The sequence below is a fragment of the Bufo gargarizans genome, chromosome 1 (genome assembly GCF_014858855.1).
Source record: "Bufo gargarizans isolate SCDJY-AF-19 chromosome 1, ASM1485885v1, whole genome shotgun sequence".
NCBI lineage: Eukaryota > Metazoa > Chordata > Amphibia > Anura > Bufonidae > Bufo > Bufo gargarizans.
In genome coordinates this window covers 740,420,639-740,438,232 of record NC_058080.1, presented here as the reverse complement: position 1 = coordinate 740,438,232, position 17,594 = coordinate 740,420,639, and the positions used below count along the sequence as shown (strand labels likewise).

At 45.8% G+C, this 17,594-nt stretch overlaps 1 protein-coding gene across 5 annotated transcripts in view; it reads right to left on the bottom strand.

Annotated features, from left to right (window-relative positions):
• The window catches only part of LOC122924953 (thioredoxin domain-containing protein 16-like), a 101,695-nt gene that overhangs the window by 41,826 nt on the left and 42,275 nt on the right, over positions 1-17,594 (bottom strand). For all 5 annotated transcript variants that reach the window (XR_006387467.1, XM_044276494.1, XM_044276496.1 and 2 more), the window contains 3 exons: positions 13,385-13,523; positions 10,788-10,948; positions 9,635-9,825 (listed from right to left, as the gene is read on the bottom strand). Coding sequence is in view for 4 of the 5 variants with exons in the window: in XM_044276494.1 (XP_044132429.1) it covers positions 9,635-9,825; positions 10,788-10,948; positions 13,385-13,523 (491 nt within the window). In the remaining variant the exon portion in view is untranslated. The remainder of the gene's footprint in view (positions 1-9,634; positions 9,826-10,787; positions 10,949-13,384; positions 13,524-17,594) is intronic.

Genomic DNA, 17,594 nt, shown 5'->3' with positions numbered 1-17,594 from the left:
TGTAATAACGATTCCCGAAGCATGTATTATATTGTGCCATTCCTCTAGTATCGCTGCTAGAGGTTATAAATAAATTGCCAGCCATCTGCAATAAAGGTCCAGCTGGGTGTTACCAGTTTGGGGGGGTCCCCTGCACAGTCTGACACTATCCAATCAGAGATGCCAGTGTCAGACTGTGCACGGACACCCCCCAGCTGGTAACACCCATCTGGACCTTCATTGCAGATTGCTGGCAATTCATTAACAGACTACAAGTAGTAATAATAAAGGAGCAGCACAACCTGAAGTCATCAGAACAGATGCTCCAGAATTGTTATTAGATGAGGAATGCAAGTAGTTACTAAACCAGACGTGTCAGGAGAAGTGAGAAGTCCCCTTTAAGAACAATGTCGTATCTCTCTGTGGATGATTATCCGGCTTTACTTCCCCTCCTCCCTCTTGATGTTGGGTTCCTCAGGGTTCAGTCGCAGCTCCTATCGGACAGACTATCAGCAGGTTTGGTTTTCAGTACCATCTCTATGCTGAAGACCCCAATTATGCACCTCACCCCTTCACCAGTGACTGTCTGTCTACTGTCTCTAACATCATGTCCTCTATCTAGAAAGAAGGGATGTACTGGAGCTCTTTACAAGCTCTGTCCCTACTGCCACCAGCGGTAAGGCAGCTATCCCTTAAATCAATGTTCGACCCTTTAAATAAGCCTTGAGATATGACTTGGATAATAAATAAGCCAGCACCTCATCTGCAGACAGCTGTTTCGGGGTGATTGCCTCTCATCAGTACAGAGCAGAGAGAACTGGCTTAACTGGGTGAGAGGCCTAGGTCTAGGTCAGGATTGGGGGGGGGGGGGGGAGGGGGGATGGACAGACGACTTCTAGGCCATACATGCTCCTCTGGAATTCTGGGAAGAAAGGGATGCAAATGAGTTTGAAACAGCTGTCTGCAGATGAGCTGCTGGCTTATTTACCATATTTTTCACCCTATAAGACGCACTTTTCCCCCCAAAATGTGGTGGAAGTGCCAGTGCGTCTTATGAGGTGAATACTAATGGAAGCACTCATTAGTACCGGAGGACCGGGAAGCGGTGAATGCCGCTCTCCCCGGGCTCTGTACTCACAGCTTCCTGGGCCTCTGCCGTCAGCTGTGCTGTGACTGCGCACAACGTGAGGACACACTGTGACCTCATGCTGTGCGTGTCCGGTCACAGCAAAAAAAGAGATGGATCTTGATCCTAGGAGTGGAGGTGGCGGCGTCCGAAGCAGGAGAGGTAAGTGGATTTTTATATTTTAATTACCCTGAGCAAAGGCTTTTGTACTAAGGCCTGGGGGGAATTTACATTGGGTGGTCTGATTTGAGGTCTGAATGGGGCTGTTATCTGAGGTCTGAATAGGGGGGTTCTTCATATTGGGGCTCTGATCTGAGGTCTAAATGGGGGTCATTTACATTGTTGTCTGAGCTGAGGTCTGATTGAGGGTCTTATTAACATTGGGGGTCTGATCTGAGGTCTAATGAAAATTTTTTTTTTCTTATTCTCCTCTAAAACCTACGGTAGGTGCGTCTCATAGGGAGAAAAATACAGTAATATCCGATCCATATATTAGGCCCTATTTAAAGGATTGAACATTGACCTATAGGATAGCTGCCTTACATCTGGTGGCAGTAGAGGCGGGGCTTGTTAAGAGCTCATTTGCATTCCTTTCTTCCCAGAATTCCAGAGGAAGTCTCCGCACCCTCCTACATCCCATCTACCGTTCTACCTGTGCTCTATATTCCGCCAACAATCTTAGGCCCCTTTCACACGGGCGAGTTTTCCGTGCGGGTGCGATGCGTGCGGTGAACGTATTGCACCCGCACTGAATCCTGACCCATTAATTTCTATGGGGCTGTTCACATGAGCGGTGATTTTCATGCATCACTTCTGTGTTGAGTGAAAATCGCAGCATGCTCTATATTGTGCGATTTTCACGCGACGCAGGCCCCATAGAAGTGAATGGGGTGCGTGAAAATCGCATAGCATCCGCAAGCAAGTGCGGATGCGGGGCGATTTTCACGCACGGTTGCTAGGAGACGATCGGGATGGAGACCCGATCATTATTATTTTCCCTTATAACATGGTTATAAGGGAAAATAATAGCATTCTGAATACAGAATGCTTAGTAAAATAGGGATGGAGGGGTTAAAAAATAATAATTTAACTCACCTGAGTCCACTTGATTGCGAAGCCCGGCATCTCCTTGTGTCTCCTTTGTTGAATAGGACCTGTGGTGAGCATTAAACACAGGTAAAGGACCTTTGATGACGTCACTCCGGTCATCACATGGTACGTCACATGATCTTTTGCCATGGTGGTTCACCATGGTAAAAGACCATGTGATGACCGGAGTGATGTCATCAAAGGTCCTTTACCTGTATTTAATGCTCACCACAGGTCCTATTCAACAAAGGAGACAGAAGGAGATGCCGGGCTTCGCGATCAAGTGGACTAAGGTGAGTTAAATTATTTGTAATTTTTTTTAACCCCTCCAGCGCTGTTTTACTGTGCATTCTGTATTCAGAATGCTATTATTTTCCTTTATAACCATGTTATAAGGGAAAATAATACAATCTTCAGAACATCAATCCCAAGCCCGAACTTCTGTGAAGAAGTTCGGGTTTGGGTACCAAACATGCGCGATTTTTCTCATGCGAGTGCAAAATGCATTACAATGTTTTGCACTCGCGTGGAAAAATCGCGCATTTTCCCGCAACGCACCCGCCTCTTATCCGGGCCAAAAATAAGACGCCCGTGTGAAAGAGGCCTTAGGGTTACATCCTCCACAATCCGAACCTCTCCCTCCCGTCTCTAAGACTTCCCTTGTGCTGCCCCAGTTCTCTGGAATGTTCTACCCCAACAATCAGGTGAATTCCCAACCTCCAGTTTTAAGTTTGCCCTAAAACACATCTTTTTTAGTGTGGCCTATCACATTCCCCTATTTTCTCATAGATTGTAAGCTCTTGTGAGCAGGTGTCATGCCCTGCTCTGACTATGTGCGGAGGTTGGCCAGAATAGCAGCACGTGTTTAGTGTTTTGCTCTGGAGCCGTGCTGGATCCGCCTCCTATCAGGTGCACTGGGTGGGGTCATTAGTTTAAATAGCACTCTATCCCAGTGCTCTGAGCGGGTTATAGAAATCATTCTGGCCTTGGATGCAAGAAAGGAAGGTTGTCTGTTCCAGCTCAGAAAAGATAAGTGTGGTTTCAGTTTTTGTTGTTTGCTATCTTGGTTGTGTTGGTGTCATCTCTCCCATCCAGGTTCTGTGCGAGCAGGCTGCTCCTATTCCCCTTTTCACCATCTCAGGAAATCTAGGGTGTTCAGCCCAGGCACGAGGACACATAATTCCTACCATCAAGGTTTGAATGTGGGCTGAGCAGAGCAGTGAGAGAAGTCAGGGATTTGCTAGGAGGTGACCCTTCCCCTGCTTCTCGCCTAGAGCCTGGTTTGCTGGTTTATCTGTATGTCTGAGATCCCGTCCGGCGTGACAGCAGGACCCTCAGTCCTACTGTCTGAATTGTTGTAGTCCGTTACCCTGTAACGTTTCATTTTGTCTGGACACGTATCTTGATTTGTAAAGCGCAGCGAACTATGTCGATGCTATATCAAGATTATTATTACTCCACCGGAGAGGAGCTGCAGTACCAGACACAGCCACGCAGACATAAATGGCGCTGTGTTGGGTGGTTGCGGGGGTCCACATGTTATGTGTCTACTTTTGTGATAGGCCACGATGGTTATACCCTAGAAACCCCCTTTAGTTCTCGAAAGGCTGCACAGATAAAGCCTCCCATACTTATCCCTGCACGTGGCACAGACAGACACGAGGCTCCGTGGATGAATTATTTAGAATAAAGCTTCAGTAATATCTCCGCCGCTTGTGCACTCCCTTCCTCTGTATTAACAAATCCGGAGCAAACAGATGTAATAGCTCGATGGTAATTAGATGTAATTAGGTTTGAGGGAAGGAAACCAAAGTGCTCAGAGGGAAGCGCAGCTGGGCCATAAACCCGCCATACACACAGCTACTGTTATCCTCTGTTTATTCAAGGGACATTCTGGGAAAACGCATATTGGGGGCACGTTTATAAAGAGGTTTTGCGCCTGTTTCAGTCGTGTTTTATGTGTGTTGGGCGGACGTTTCAATTTAATCGCATTCCCTCCAAGACATACGGTCGGTGAGCGTGCCATATGTCCAGCAGCGGCATACATTGTGCGCATGGGAGTACACAGTATCATAGATTACAATGATGCTGTGCACGTCGGGCCGCCCGCGGGGCTATTGTCCCGCACTCATATGATCTCATGAATGCGGGACAATAGTCCCGCGGGCGGCCCGACGTGCACAGCATCACTGTAATCTATAATGCTGTCTACTCCCGTGCGCACGATGTATGCCGCTGCTAGACATAAGGGACGCTCACCGACCGTATGTCTCGGAGTGCATACGGTCGCGTGCATGAGCCCTTATTGTTAGGTTTGCGCCTTGTCTTAGGGCTCTTTTCATGTCTGTTCCGTTTATTTTTTTGCAGTCCATATGCAGAACCATTCACTTCAATGGGCCTGCAAAAAAAACGGAAATGACTCCGTGTGCATTTCATTTCCGTATGTCTGCATGGCCGTCCCGCAAAAAAGATAGAACATGTCCTATTCTTGTCCCTTTAGCGAACTAGGATAGGCATTGTTACAATTAGGGATGAGCGAATCTACTTCGGATGAGCCAATACATTCTAATACTGTACGGAGCGCCCGCTCCGTACAGTATTCAAACTAAGTTTTATGCAAATTGACTTCGGATGTTTCATCTGAAGTCGATTTGCTCATCGCTAGTTACAAGGAATCCACAAAAAAACTGATGCAATAGGGATGTCATCGGTAATTTTTGTAAATCCTTGTTTTGCGGACTGAAAAATACATACGGTTGTGTGCATGAGCCCTTAGACTTTACATCATATTTGCGCATGTTTTGCTTTTCTATCTGTTTCGGAGATAGAGCGAACTGTTTAGTCAGTGGACTAATGCGATTTATGTATGTGCGCCTTTTTAACTTCTAAATTTGATTAGTTTACATGTTCAAAACTCAGCCAGCGCCTACCAGGCGTATGTAGCTGCGATTAGTCGGATCTCTTTTGAAGTTAAAAAGTCGAAAAATTTATGGATGCGGCTTTCAGTTTGATTTGCAACTTTTTAAAACATACAGTACAGACCAAAAGTTTGGACACACCTTCTCATTCAAAGAGTTTTCTTTATTTTCATGACTATGAAAATTGTAGTAGATTCACACTGAAGGCATCAAAACTCTGACGCTGTTGGGGATTTATTCAAAATTGAAGGCATACTGAACCAGCATGGCTACCCCAGCATCTTGCAGCGGCATGCTATTCCATACGGTTTGCGTTTAGTTGGTCCATCATTTATTTTTCAACAGGACAATGACCCCAAACACACCTCCAGGCTGTGTAAGGCCAGATGACCTGGCCTCCACAGTCACCGGACCTGAACCCAATCGCGATGGTTTGGGGTGAGCTGGACCGCAGAGTGAAGGCAAAAGGGCCAACAAGTGCTAAGCATCTCTGGGAACTCCTTCAAGACTGTTGGAAGACCATTTCAGGTGACTACCTCTTGAAGCTCATCAAGAGAATGCCAAGAGTGTGCAAAGCAGTAATCAAAGAAAAAGGTGGCTACTTTGAAGAACCTAGAATATGACATATTTTCAGTTGTTTCACTCTTTTTTGTTATGTATATAATTCCACATGTGTTAATTCATAGTTTTGATGCCTTCAGTGTGAATCTACAATTTCCATAGTCATGAAAATAAAGAAAACTCTTTGAATGAGAAGGTGTGTCCAAACTTTTGGTCTGTACTGTACTTGCGACTTTTCTGGGGAGAATTAGACTTTTTAAAGCATTAGATCAGTGACTTTAAAAAGGCAGACCAGAAATAAATAACACCTAGAAAATACGACACACCTTAAAAACAATCTAAAAAGAATGGCAAAAAACTGATTTATTACCTCAAATAGAAACGCCTGATAAATAGAAGAAACTGAAATTTCAACCCACAGAAAAACAGGTGCAAAAATAGGTGTAAACTGTACTAGCAAGCCCCATTTACTACAGTGTTTGCACCTGTTTTTAGTCTTTTATGACTCATTCACACGTCAGTGATTTCCATCAATGATTTTGAACCAAAACCAGGTGCGGCTCTAAACACAGAGCAGGGGCAGATCTTTCCCTTAGGCCCCTTTCACACGATCGAGTTTTCCGCGTGGGTGCAATGCATGATGTGAACGCACAGCGCCCGCACTGAATCCGGACCCATTCATTTCCATGGATCTGTGTACATCAGTTCTGCGTTGTGTGAAAAACGCAGCATGTTCTATGTTCTGCGTTTTTCACGCAGCCCTGGCCCCATAGAAGTGAATGGGGCTTCAGTGAAAAACACATTACATCCGGATGAGATGCGTTTTTCACTGATGGTTGCTAGGAGATGTTGTTAGTAAACCTTCAGTTTTTTATCACACGCGTGAAAAACGCATTGAACTAGCGCAGAAAAAACTGAACAACTGAACGCAATCGCAGACAAAACTGACTGAACTTGCTTGGAAAGTGGTGCGAGTTTCACTGAACGCATCCGGACCTAATCCGTATTGTTCGTGTGAAAGAGGCCTTATGTCTGTAAAGGCTCACAATTAGTGATAAGCGAAACGAGCTCTGGATCCTAGATCCGAAATTGCTTCCTCAAAACTTCGGTTTAATGATGTACGGGGATCCTTCTCCGCACAGCATTAAAATGTACAGCCTTTGACGAGGCGAAGTGAGTTATTCCCGAAGTTTTATGAGACTTCGGTGAATAACTTCGGTATTTGATTTTTAAACTGGAAAAAACATGGATCCGAACTCGGCTTTGGTTGTGACTGGTACCTCGGAACCGAACCAAGTTCCAAAATGGTTTTTCAATTTAAAAATCAAATACCTAAGTTATTCACTGAATTCTTGCGGAACGTCGGGAATAACGGACTTCACCTCGTCAGAGGCCATACATTTTAATGCTGCACAGAGATGGCTCTCGGAACAGCATTAGGCCTCTTGCACACAAACGTATTTTTTTCCGTTTACGTTCCGTTTTTTGCGTTCTGTATACAGAACCATTCATTCAAATGGGTCCGCAAAAAAACCCAGAAGGTGTGCATTCCGTTTTTCCGTTCTGTTCAAAGATAGAACATGTCCTATTATTGTCCGCGCAACGGACAAGGATAGTACTGTTCTATTAGGGGCCAGATGTTCCGTAAAAAACGGAATGCACACTGATTTCATCCGTATTTTTGCGGACCGAACTTTTGAGTGAAGCGACTTCGGATCTAGGATCCAAGGCTCACTTCGCTCATCCCTAATCACAATCACTGCCTTATTTTTTTTGTCGCATTTACTACTGAAATTACACCTGTTTTGAAAGCTTTTGTGCCTTGTTCGACTATTTAGATTTTTTTTAGACTAATTTAGTCGTTTTCTAACTTTTGCAACTTCTTTCTGACCTATTTATGTAGGCGCGTGTTTTTTTGCGCCTGAATTTGTCACAAAAACAGTCTAATTTCAACTCCACCCCCGGGCTGGCGGGCTTTTCTTTGTTTCCAGTGGTTTCCGGGAGACATGCAACTTTTCTCCGCAAAGAAGCGTCTTTTTTTCACGTGCAAATAAATTAGACCAGTCTAAGTGACTATGAATCTGTCGTTCTGAAAAACAACCACCAGACGTCAGACTAATAAAAATACGACTAGTCTAATTCATGAAGCGCTGTGCGATTTTCAATAAATACTTGGCAAACGAAAAACAGATAAATGAAATACGCCAGGCTAATTTTATGGCCAAAAATAGACAAGCTTGATAAATGTGCCCCATTGTGTTCTGCCTTGTGCCTGAGGAGGTGGAACATATAAGGCCTCTTTCACACGGGCGTCATGGATTTGGGCCGGATAAGATGCGGGTGCTTCGCGGGAAAATGCGCAATTTTTCTGCACATTTTAATGCGCTTTGCACACGCGTGAGAAAAGTCTGCATGTTTGGTACCCAAACCCATTTGGGTTAGGTGTTGTGTACATTTTTTATTATTTTACCTTATAACATGGTTATAAGGGAAGATAATAGCATTCTTAATACAGAATGCATAGTACAATAGCGCTGGAGGGGTTAAAAAATAAAAATTTAACTCACCTTAATCCACTTGTTTGCGCAGCCCGGCTTCTCTTCTTTCTTCTTCTTTGAGGACCTGGGAGGAAAAGGACCTTTGGTGATGTCACTGCGCTCATCACATGGTCCATCACCATGGTGATGGATCATGTGATGAGCGCAGTGACGTCACCACAGGTCCTTTTTCTCCTGCACAGCAAAGAAGAAGACAGAAGAGAAGCCGGGCTGCGCGAACAAGTGGATTAAGGTGAGTTAAATTTCTTATATTTTTTAACCCCTCCAGCCCTATTGTACTAAGCATTCTGTAGTAAGAATGCTATTATCTTCCCTTATAACCATGTTATAAGAGAAAATAATAATGATCGGGTCCCTAGCCCGATCATCTCCTAGCAACCATGCGTGAAAATGGCACCGCATCCACACTTGCTTGCGGATACTTGTGATTTTGACACAGTCCCATTCACTTCTATGGGGCCTGCGTTGCGTGAAAAACGCACAATATATAGCATGCTGCGATTTTCACACAACGTAATAGTAATGAGTAAAAAATCACTGCTCATGTGCACAACCCCATAGAAATGAATGGGTCCGGATTCAGTGCGGGTGCAATGCGTTCACCTCACGCATTGCACCCGCGCGGAAAACTCGCCCGTGTGAAAGAGGCCTCTCTCTACTTTTGGGCCCTGCACCAGGTAGGACAGTGTATCAGTTTTACATAAATTGGGGGTCATTTCTGAACAGTTTGACGCCTCTTTTTGGCGTAAAATTGGCACCTGTCCCCCCTTTTCCAATTTTTTAAACACCCATGCGACAATATTTGTCACAATGGTGTTTATATGCTACATTTGGCACAAAGGAGTGACCAGAGAATGGCAAGTCCGGGACTCCGACCTCAACATACTCACTAATCTTACATTTTGCGGACCGCACATCGCTGGCACTATAATAGAAATGCCTTTTCTTGTCCGTGGATGCAGACAAGAATCGGACATGTTCTATTTTTTAGAAGGGCTGCGGAACGGAAGTGAGGATGCGGACAGCACACGGTGTGCTGTCCGTATCTTTTACAGCCCCATTGAAAATGAATGGGTCCGCACCTGTTCCGCAAGATTGCGGAACAGATGCGGACCCATTTTGCGGACGTGGACCCTAAGGGCGGGTTTACACTGGCAGATAATCTGTCTGTGATGGGCACCATTTACGTGGATTGATGATCGTCACTACGTCCAGGCCTACGATCGCTCATCCTCATACCGTTTGCTTTATTATTGGCAGCGCATCCCCTGCTCACACAGACAGATGTCCTGCCAAAAAACAATGTTAATGTCTGCAACAACAAAAAACGCAATCACTGATAAGGGGGCTCGCTTGTACGTTTCATGCCCCCCGAAGAAAAGCATGACGTGATCGGTACTCACAGACGGGAACTTCCTCTCCGGCTTTTACCATTTCCAGCCAATATAATATACTGACTTCACTGATCTGCTGATCGACGGGAAGAGCGAAGACTTGTCCCTGTGAATCAAACGAGATCAGGACGAGCTGAGGCAAAGGTGGGATTACACTGAAATACGTCTTCAGTACAGGGAGACCCGCCGGGGTGTTCTTCCTGTGAGAAAGAAAGACAAATGGACCGATCATGTGTCAGTCATGGCGTCCTCCAGAGTGGCAGGATTGCAGCAGCTCTCAGTTCGGACTGACAGAGATGGGTCTGAGCGAAGACCCTCGGCTTATGCCCCAACAGCCCTTTAAAACCTCACAGGGGTATTCCAGTAAAAACAAGTTATCCCCAATCGAATGGATAGTAGATCACTTTTAGCTCAGTGGGGTCTGACCACCAGGACCTGCACCATTAAAGGGGTTGTCTGCTTTTTACGTTGATGACCTATCCTGCAGCCCTGACTGTGGTCAAAAGAAGGGGGTCAATAGTACAGGACCCTCATGTACAAGACTGTCTTGCACTCTGGAGGACCCAGCACGTCCATGCATCCTCTGGATAGGTCATCAATATCAGACCGACTCATGGCACTCCTGGCGATCAGCTGCTTGAGGAGAAAGCACCACTCGTACGAGCGCTGCCTTCTCATCACCGTTTACCTGCTCGCCATCGCAACTGCAGCGGTGAGCAGTGTAATTTCAAGTATGGCGTCCCTATTCACTTCTATGGGGCGGCTCCGTCAGTTCAAGAGCATAGGAAGGAGCCGTCCCGCAGAAGTGAATGGGGACGCCATAGTTGTAGTTACACCTGCTCACCGTGATGAGGATCCCTTTAAGGTCCACAGAAATCTTCTTGTAGCGGCCGTTGCAGCACGTTACAGCTGTCACCCGCTGCTGATGGTGCGCCATCCACAGGATGATAATGCATGTCCACTTGCAGGAACAAGATCTGCAACTTTCTAATACGCTTTGTGTTTTAACGCCTCTCTAGTTTCAAGATGTCTGCTTGCTGTCAGTGAATGGGAAGCCTGACAGACTTCACTGGAAGTCGATTGGACATGATTCCCCGCAGATCCTGTTCCCATGAACGCCATCCTACAATACAAAGCGAGGGACGTTTCCCCCGTTACTTACACGTTTAACCAGCAGGTCACATACTGCTCCAGGTATTTCCCTCTCACCAAACTCAAGATGTGTTTTTCGGTGAGTGGGTTGGGGACGCCATCGGAGAAGAGGATGAGCAGGGGCTTCTGGCGTTTCATGAGGGCGGGGAGTGACTCCACGGTGACCTCCGGCTGCAGAAACACAAGAGAAGCCATGCTGGACTCTGGAGGAGACTGGACACAAAGCACCGATTATCTCTAGTCTAAATAAAATGAGACGACCGTTATAAACCAAAAGATAAACGGCCAGGCCGAGCCGACTGGTGTTCCGATTCAGGATGTGGGTTGTTAAAGGGACGTGCACTGAAAGTTACCTGCAAGGAACTGCAGCCCTGACTGGGGGGTCAATAGTGCAGGGCCCTCATGTACAAGACTGTCTTGCGCTCTGGAGGACCCAGCACGTCCATGCATCACACAGACAGTCCTTTGATTCCAATGGGAACTGTGTAATGCTTAATTTGCCCTGTGGTGGCGCTGTAGGGAAACTAAACACTTGCTGTTGGGTTCAGACACAGATTATGTCACCGGGGGTCCCAGCGGCAGAGCACCCTGTGTCATTAGGGGATCTTAGTGGATTGTTGAAAGAGGACATCCCCTTTAAGTATCAGGTGACTAGAGTGGGTGGGGCTGGGAGACACAAGCCCTCTGGTGTTTTGACGAGATGACATATCCTCTATAATGATGTCATGTCACAAGACGGCAACAGCCAATCACGGTGTGACATTAGGTCACTGGCAGGTGCACTATGACGTCAGAATGCACCTGTTATATTTGTGAAGTTTCCATCATTATAAGGCCTCATGCACAAGACCGTTGTGTGTTTTGCGGCCCACAAGTCACGGATTCGCAAAACAATGATGGCGTCTGTGTGCGTTCCGCAATATGCGGAACGGCACGGACAGCCTTTAATATAACTGCCTATTCTTGTCTGCAAAGCGCGGACAAGAATAGGACAGGTTATATTTTTTTTGCGGACCACGGAACGGAGCAACGGATGCGGACAGCACACGGAGCGCTGTCCGCATCTTTTGCGGCCCCATTAAAGTGAATGGGTCTGCATCCGAGCCGCCAAAACTGCAGCTCGGATGCGGACCAAAACAACGGCCGTGTGCATGAGGCCTAATACAATATTAGCTCAATGGGATCTTATAACGACGGAAACTCGACAGGAAATTTGAAAAAATTAAATATATCATGACTGCGCGTCTCGTGGCGGCTGGGATGATTGTTATAGATGTCCCTGTGAGAATCAGAGCGCCAAAAATCACCTCCCCTAATGAAGCCCTTGGCTAGGCGGTGAATATGAGATCACTGTAATGACAGGATCCATTACTGGAAGGCGGGGGTGATGGGAAGCGGGATGGATATTATAAGGGCAGTCTTACCGCCACAATATTTTAATGTCTTATTATCCAAGACTAATGTACAGAGAGATGGATTTAATCTCGCAGCCGGAACGTAATATTATTCCGGCTAGAGGCAAAAATGGTCATCAATTATCATCACCAGCATCGGATTAGATACTTATTAGTTTGTATGGAGTAGTAGAAAGCAGCACAGAGTATTTTAGGAGAGCGGCCTGTGATTATTCGGTATCATGATGTGTGAGGAGAGACGAGTGTCACAGACTGAGAGTTACCCAGTGAAAGGAACAGGGTCCCCCCACAGCACAGAGTGTTTCAGGACTAGAGTAGAAGGGAGTGACCTGTCCGATCAGATCTAGAACAAGCTGTACCTGTTAGATGAATGGGGGTCTGACTGGGGGTCCCGCGTCCTCCATATGCATGGAGTGATGGTCAAGCATGTGCCTTGCAGCTCCACTGAAAGTCCACTGGACTGCCGGAGGTAGCGGAGCGCTGGACTCATGTTTGTCAGTGCCATAGAGATGAATGAAGCAGCAGGGAGCATGCACAACCTGCCACTCCATTTATATCGGGGGCACGGAACCCCCATTGTTGCGATCGGTGGACCCCCATAGGCTAACAGTTATCCCCTATCCCGTGGATAAGGTATAACTTGTTCTAGGCGGAATGTGGAGGACGATAATGTAAGGAGGGGAAGCGGGAGGTGACTGTGAAACAGCACAGAACAGCAGAACAGAGTATTTCAGAAGAGGAGTTTGCATGACCTTGTAGGAGTCAGTGGCCTCATACAGAACGGCATCCTAGAAGCAAAAAGCACTTCAAGACAGGAGGGTGCCATTTTATGTTGGGAGCACAAGGGTTCAGCAGCACAGAGTATTTTAGCATATAAGTTCGGAGATGTTGTAAAGGTCACCTAACCTTTTGTGTGATTATGCTACAGAGGACAGGTCATGCCACAACGGGAGTAGTGACCAAAGACAACTGAGAGGTCACAGATTGGAAGGGAAAAATGCTTCGTCTCCCAGCAGCACAGAGGATTTCAGAAGGGAATCGAGCTGACCCCACATAATACAATGTCCCACAGCTTCCAGCAATTACTGAACAGCAGCACATGCCTCCTGTCCTGTACATATATTCTCAGAGGTGAATCTTTCTGTTCCTTTTAATCACTAGAAACATATTTCACAAAATGCCAAAAACTCACAAACTCTCCAAGAATTTCCCATTTTAGAAGTGGAAGGATTTCATCTGCGGGAGCGTTGTGGATGGAGACGGCGTGGACTTTCTGCCCGGAGCTCCTGGAAAACAAGATGGCGGGGGGAGGCGTGCCATACTGCTGTGCCCTGCCGGAAGAGACGAGGTGACGTCAGCCGCAGAGAAGACAAACGAGATTATGATAGAAGAGGATGTCATAAGATATAAAGGAGCATTCTGCTTACAGCAACTGTTAGATCGGCGGGGGTCCAACTGCTGGGACCCCCACTTGATCACGAGAAAAGGGGCCCTCTGTGTAAATGGAGCGGTGGTCGAGCATGTGCACTGCTGCTCCATTCAGACTCTATGGCAGGGATGGCCAACCTGAGGCTCTCCAGCTGTTGCAAAACTACAACTCCCATCATGCCCGGACAGTCTACAGCAGGCATCCTCAAACTGCGGCCCTCCAGCTGATGTAAAACTACAACTCCCACAATGCACTGCTGTAGACTGATAGCTGTAGGCTGTTCGGCCATGCTGGGAGTTGTAGTTTTGCAACAGCTGGAGGGCCGCAGTTTGAGGATGCCTGGTCTACAGCTATCAACCTACAGCAGGGCATGGTGGGAGTTGTAGTTTTACAACAGCTGGAGAGCCGCAGGTTGGCCATGCCTGCTCTATGGGACTGCCAGGGATAGCCAGCAGATCTCCGATAGTCCCATAGAGATAAATGGGGCAGTAGTGGTGCACATGCTCGACCACCACTCCATTTATATGGAGGAGAGGGGACCCCTGTTCTCGTGATTAGTAGGGGTCCCAGCGGTTGACCCACCCACAATCTAACCAAAATCCCCTATCCAGTGCTTGATAGTGCTGTGAAAGGTAATAAAATGTCAAAAATTCTTCAACTTAGGCTTCCGTTTCTTACCATTTTCAAGGTCTCTGTTTGCTGTCAGTGAATGAGATTCTCACTTCCATTCCAAGGCTGAAACCTTGTACAGACCTAATGCTTCTCACAGCTGATGGTTTGCTACAATTGTATTCAGTCAAGACAATCCTCTGTGTGAGCGCGACAGTCTGGTACAATGTACCTGTACTGATACATTGTAGCAAATCATCAGTGTTGTGTCTGCCGGCAGCTGACGAATTCTTCCGGATGCTTTGTTTTCTCCCACAACCATAATGGATCCTTAACCCGGCACGCAGCTGTGGAAATGAAACAGTCAGGGTGCATTGGGGCAGGGTTGCTGTGGCTGTACGCATCCTCTGCCAAGTATGCATGTGTCGTGAATGGGGAGAGGAGAAGTGACAGGACACCTGCTATGACTTGAGGGGTTATCTGCTGAGAGTACTGGAAGATTGGAGGCGGATACACTAGAGTCACATACAGATGAGATAAAAACTACCGAACCCCCCCCATGCACATGCATGCTCAGCCAAGTATGCATGTGTTGTGAATGGGGAGAGGAGAAGCGAGGGGGCGCCTGCTATGACTTCAGGGGACGTTTTGGGGGTTATCTGCTGTGACTACGAGGAAATTTGAGGCGACTACACTAAAGCCACCCATACATATCCGATCATTTCCTCTCCTGATCCCCTGTGCACATGCATGCTCAGCCCCCATAGCGCCTGCTATGACTTCAGAGGAATGTTTTGGGGAGTTGTCTGCTGTGACTACTGGTGAATATGTCAAGACATGAATCAGATGAAAGCGCTGCCACATGTACTACTCCAAATTACATTCATGGAGGCAGCAGCTCCCACATCTGACGTCCTCGCCTCCATCCGTATTTCCCAGATCTTCCGATGTCTGTATGTTCTATTGTATTTGTGTAGTCCTGGGAATTCTTCAGACTTAGAAACGGTGTCATTTAGAGGAACCAGACTCCTAAATTACACTGCGTTCTGGGGTCAGGAGGATGCAGGAAAGCCATATGGCTGAGCAGCGTGTCACGCTACGAACGTTTACTCAAACCTCTTACCAGCATTAATCTTATCCAACTTTTGGCGGAGGGGGGGAATTCCATGAAATGAGGAAACGTAAAAATATTTGAGGGAAACCAAATCATATCCGAATCTTCAGACCACAGGCGGCGTAAAGCTTCCACTGCGATCATACTTCAAAGGGCGTCCCATAAAGGGGCTCCATCTATAATGGATGCTCTGATATGACTGGTCATGCGCCATTACCATGGGGCTCATAACATCCGCCCTTGTAACCAGAGGCTACCGGGCCTCCTGGAGGTGCGAGGTTTGCAGCAAAACCACAAGGGCGCCACTTCTGATGGAAAATTAATGAAAGGCTTTGTGCACCGTGATGCGGTAAGTATCTCTCGTCATCCTCCCCTTCATCATGCGGGATTCCTCCGGATGCTCCGCTTTCCTCCCACAACCATAATGGATCCTTAATTATGATGACTTGAAACTCAACCCGACACGCGTGTGTGAAAATGAAAGCGTCATATGTATGGGGTAACAAACAGAATACAGCTCGGGGAGGGGGGGGGGGGGGCCAAGGCAGATACCTATAGTATTATTTAGGCACTGTATTTTAACCCATTAAAGACCAGGCCTATTTTCATTTTTGATTTTTCCTCCCCATGTTCCAATAGCCATAACTTTATTTTTATTTTTCTGTAGATATATCTATAGTGAAGCTTATTTCTTGCGGGACAAAATGTATTTTTAATGCCAACATTTAATTGACCATGTCTTGTATTGGAAAATGGGGGAAAAAAAATCTTTGCGGGGGTAAAATTGAAATAAAAACACAATTCCACCAAGGTTTTTGGGGTTTTGACATGACGTCGTTCACTGTGCGTGAAAAATAACCTGACGTTCTTATTCTGCAGCTCGATACGACTATTGCAATACCAAATTTGTATAGTTTTTATTTTATTTTATTACTGTTAAAAAAATGTAAAATCAAAATTTTCTTTACATCGTCATATTCTGACAGCCATAATTTTCTTTACGTTTCGGTCTACAGAGCTGTAGGAGGGCTTGTTTTTTGCGGAATGAACTGTAGTTTTAATTGGTACCATTTTTGTGATATGTATGACTTTTTGATCACCGTTATTCCATTTTTTGGGGGGGGGGGGGGGCAAGGCGACAAAAAATGAATGGTGTGTTTTTCATTTTCTTCCCTTTTTTAAGGCATTCACCACACAGGAATTTTTTTTAAATATATTTTAATAGTTAAGATATTTTTGGATACAGCGATACCGTTAATGATTATTTATTTTTATTAATGTTAATTTTTATATTGTTTATATCTTTTTATATGTAAAATTAGGAGAGGAAGATCACTGATTTTGAAAAAAAAAAGCTACCGAGAATCCGCATAGAGACACTCCAAAAATGTAAGGAAGAAGGTGGTTTGTCCCTCCCAAACCCGTGGTCCTACTTTATGGCAACATGTTAGGGGTTGGATTAGAACACGTGAACTAGACTCCTCGGCTGAGATAATTGCTCATAGTATGAAGCAGAAAGCACCTATTGCTTCGATTGAAGTGAGCGGGCAGCACCCGCTGGGCAGGAAACTTCCCACAATTTCCCTTATAACCAAAGTTTGGTCAAAAATTCAAGGAACTGGCAAACTTAACAAGTCTTAGCGAGAATACGCCATTATAGCGGAATCCCCAATTGCCAGAGATATTTAGACTAGAAGGCTTTTCCCCATGGGAGGAGAGGGGCATATTATTTTTGGGCTAAATTCAATCTCAAGGATTGTTCAAATCTTTTACTCAGCTTCAAGAAGAATTTGGCCTACCCAAGACGGCATTTTTTCAATTTCTACAATTGAGACATGCTTGTCGTACACAGTTTCCGAAGGGTATGGTGGTTGTCACTTCCCCTCCTGTGGTGAAACAGCTACAGGAGGGGAAGTGATATATCACGACTATATACATTTATACTTGACGCCAATGCCTCCTCAACTCCCTTGGTGGTAAAAGGAAAATGGGAAGAGGATGTAGGAACAATATCTCTAGAACAATGGACTGACGGTCTGGCTTTAACAACTAGGGGTATATCTCGGCTTAAAGTTAGTGCCATGGGTCTGTTGAATGGGTGATCTAGATCTGTGAATTTCCCCTGTGTACACATATTTATGTACTATAATATATGTCTTTTTATCATGATATAAATAAAATGGTATTTTTTAATCTTTAAAAAATTGATGTGGTTGCACTCCTTTCTTTGTGTGATTTATTAATTTGAAG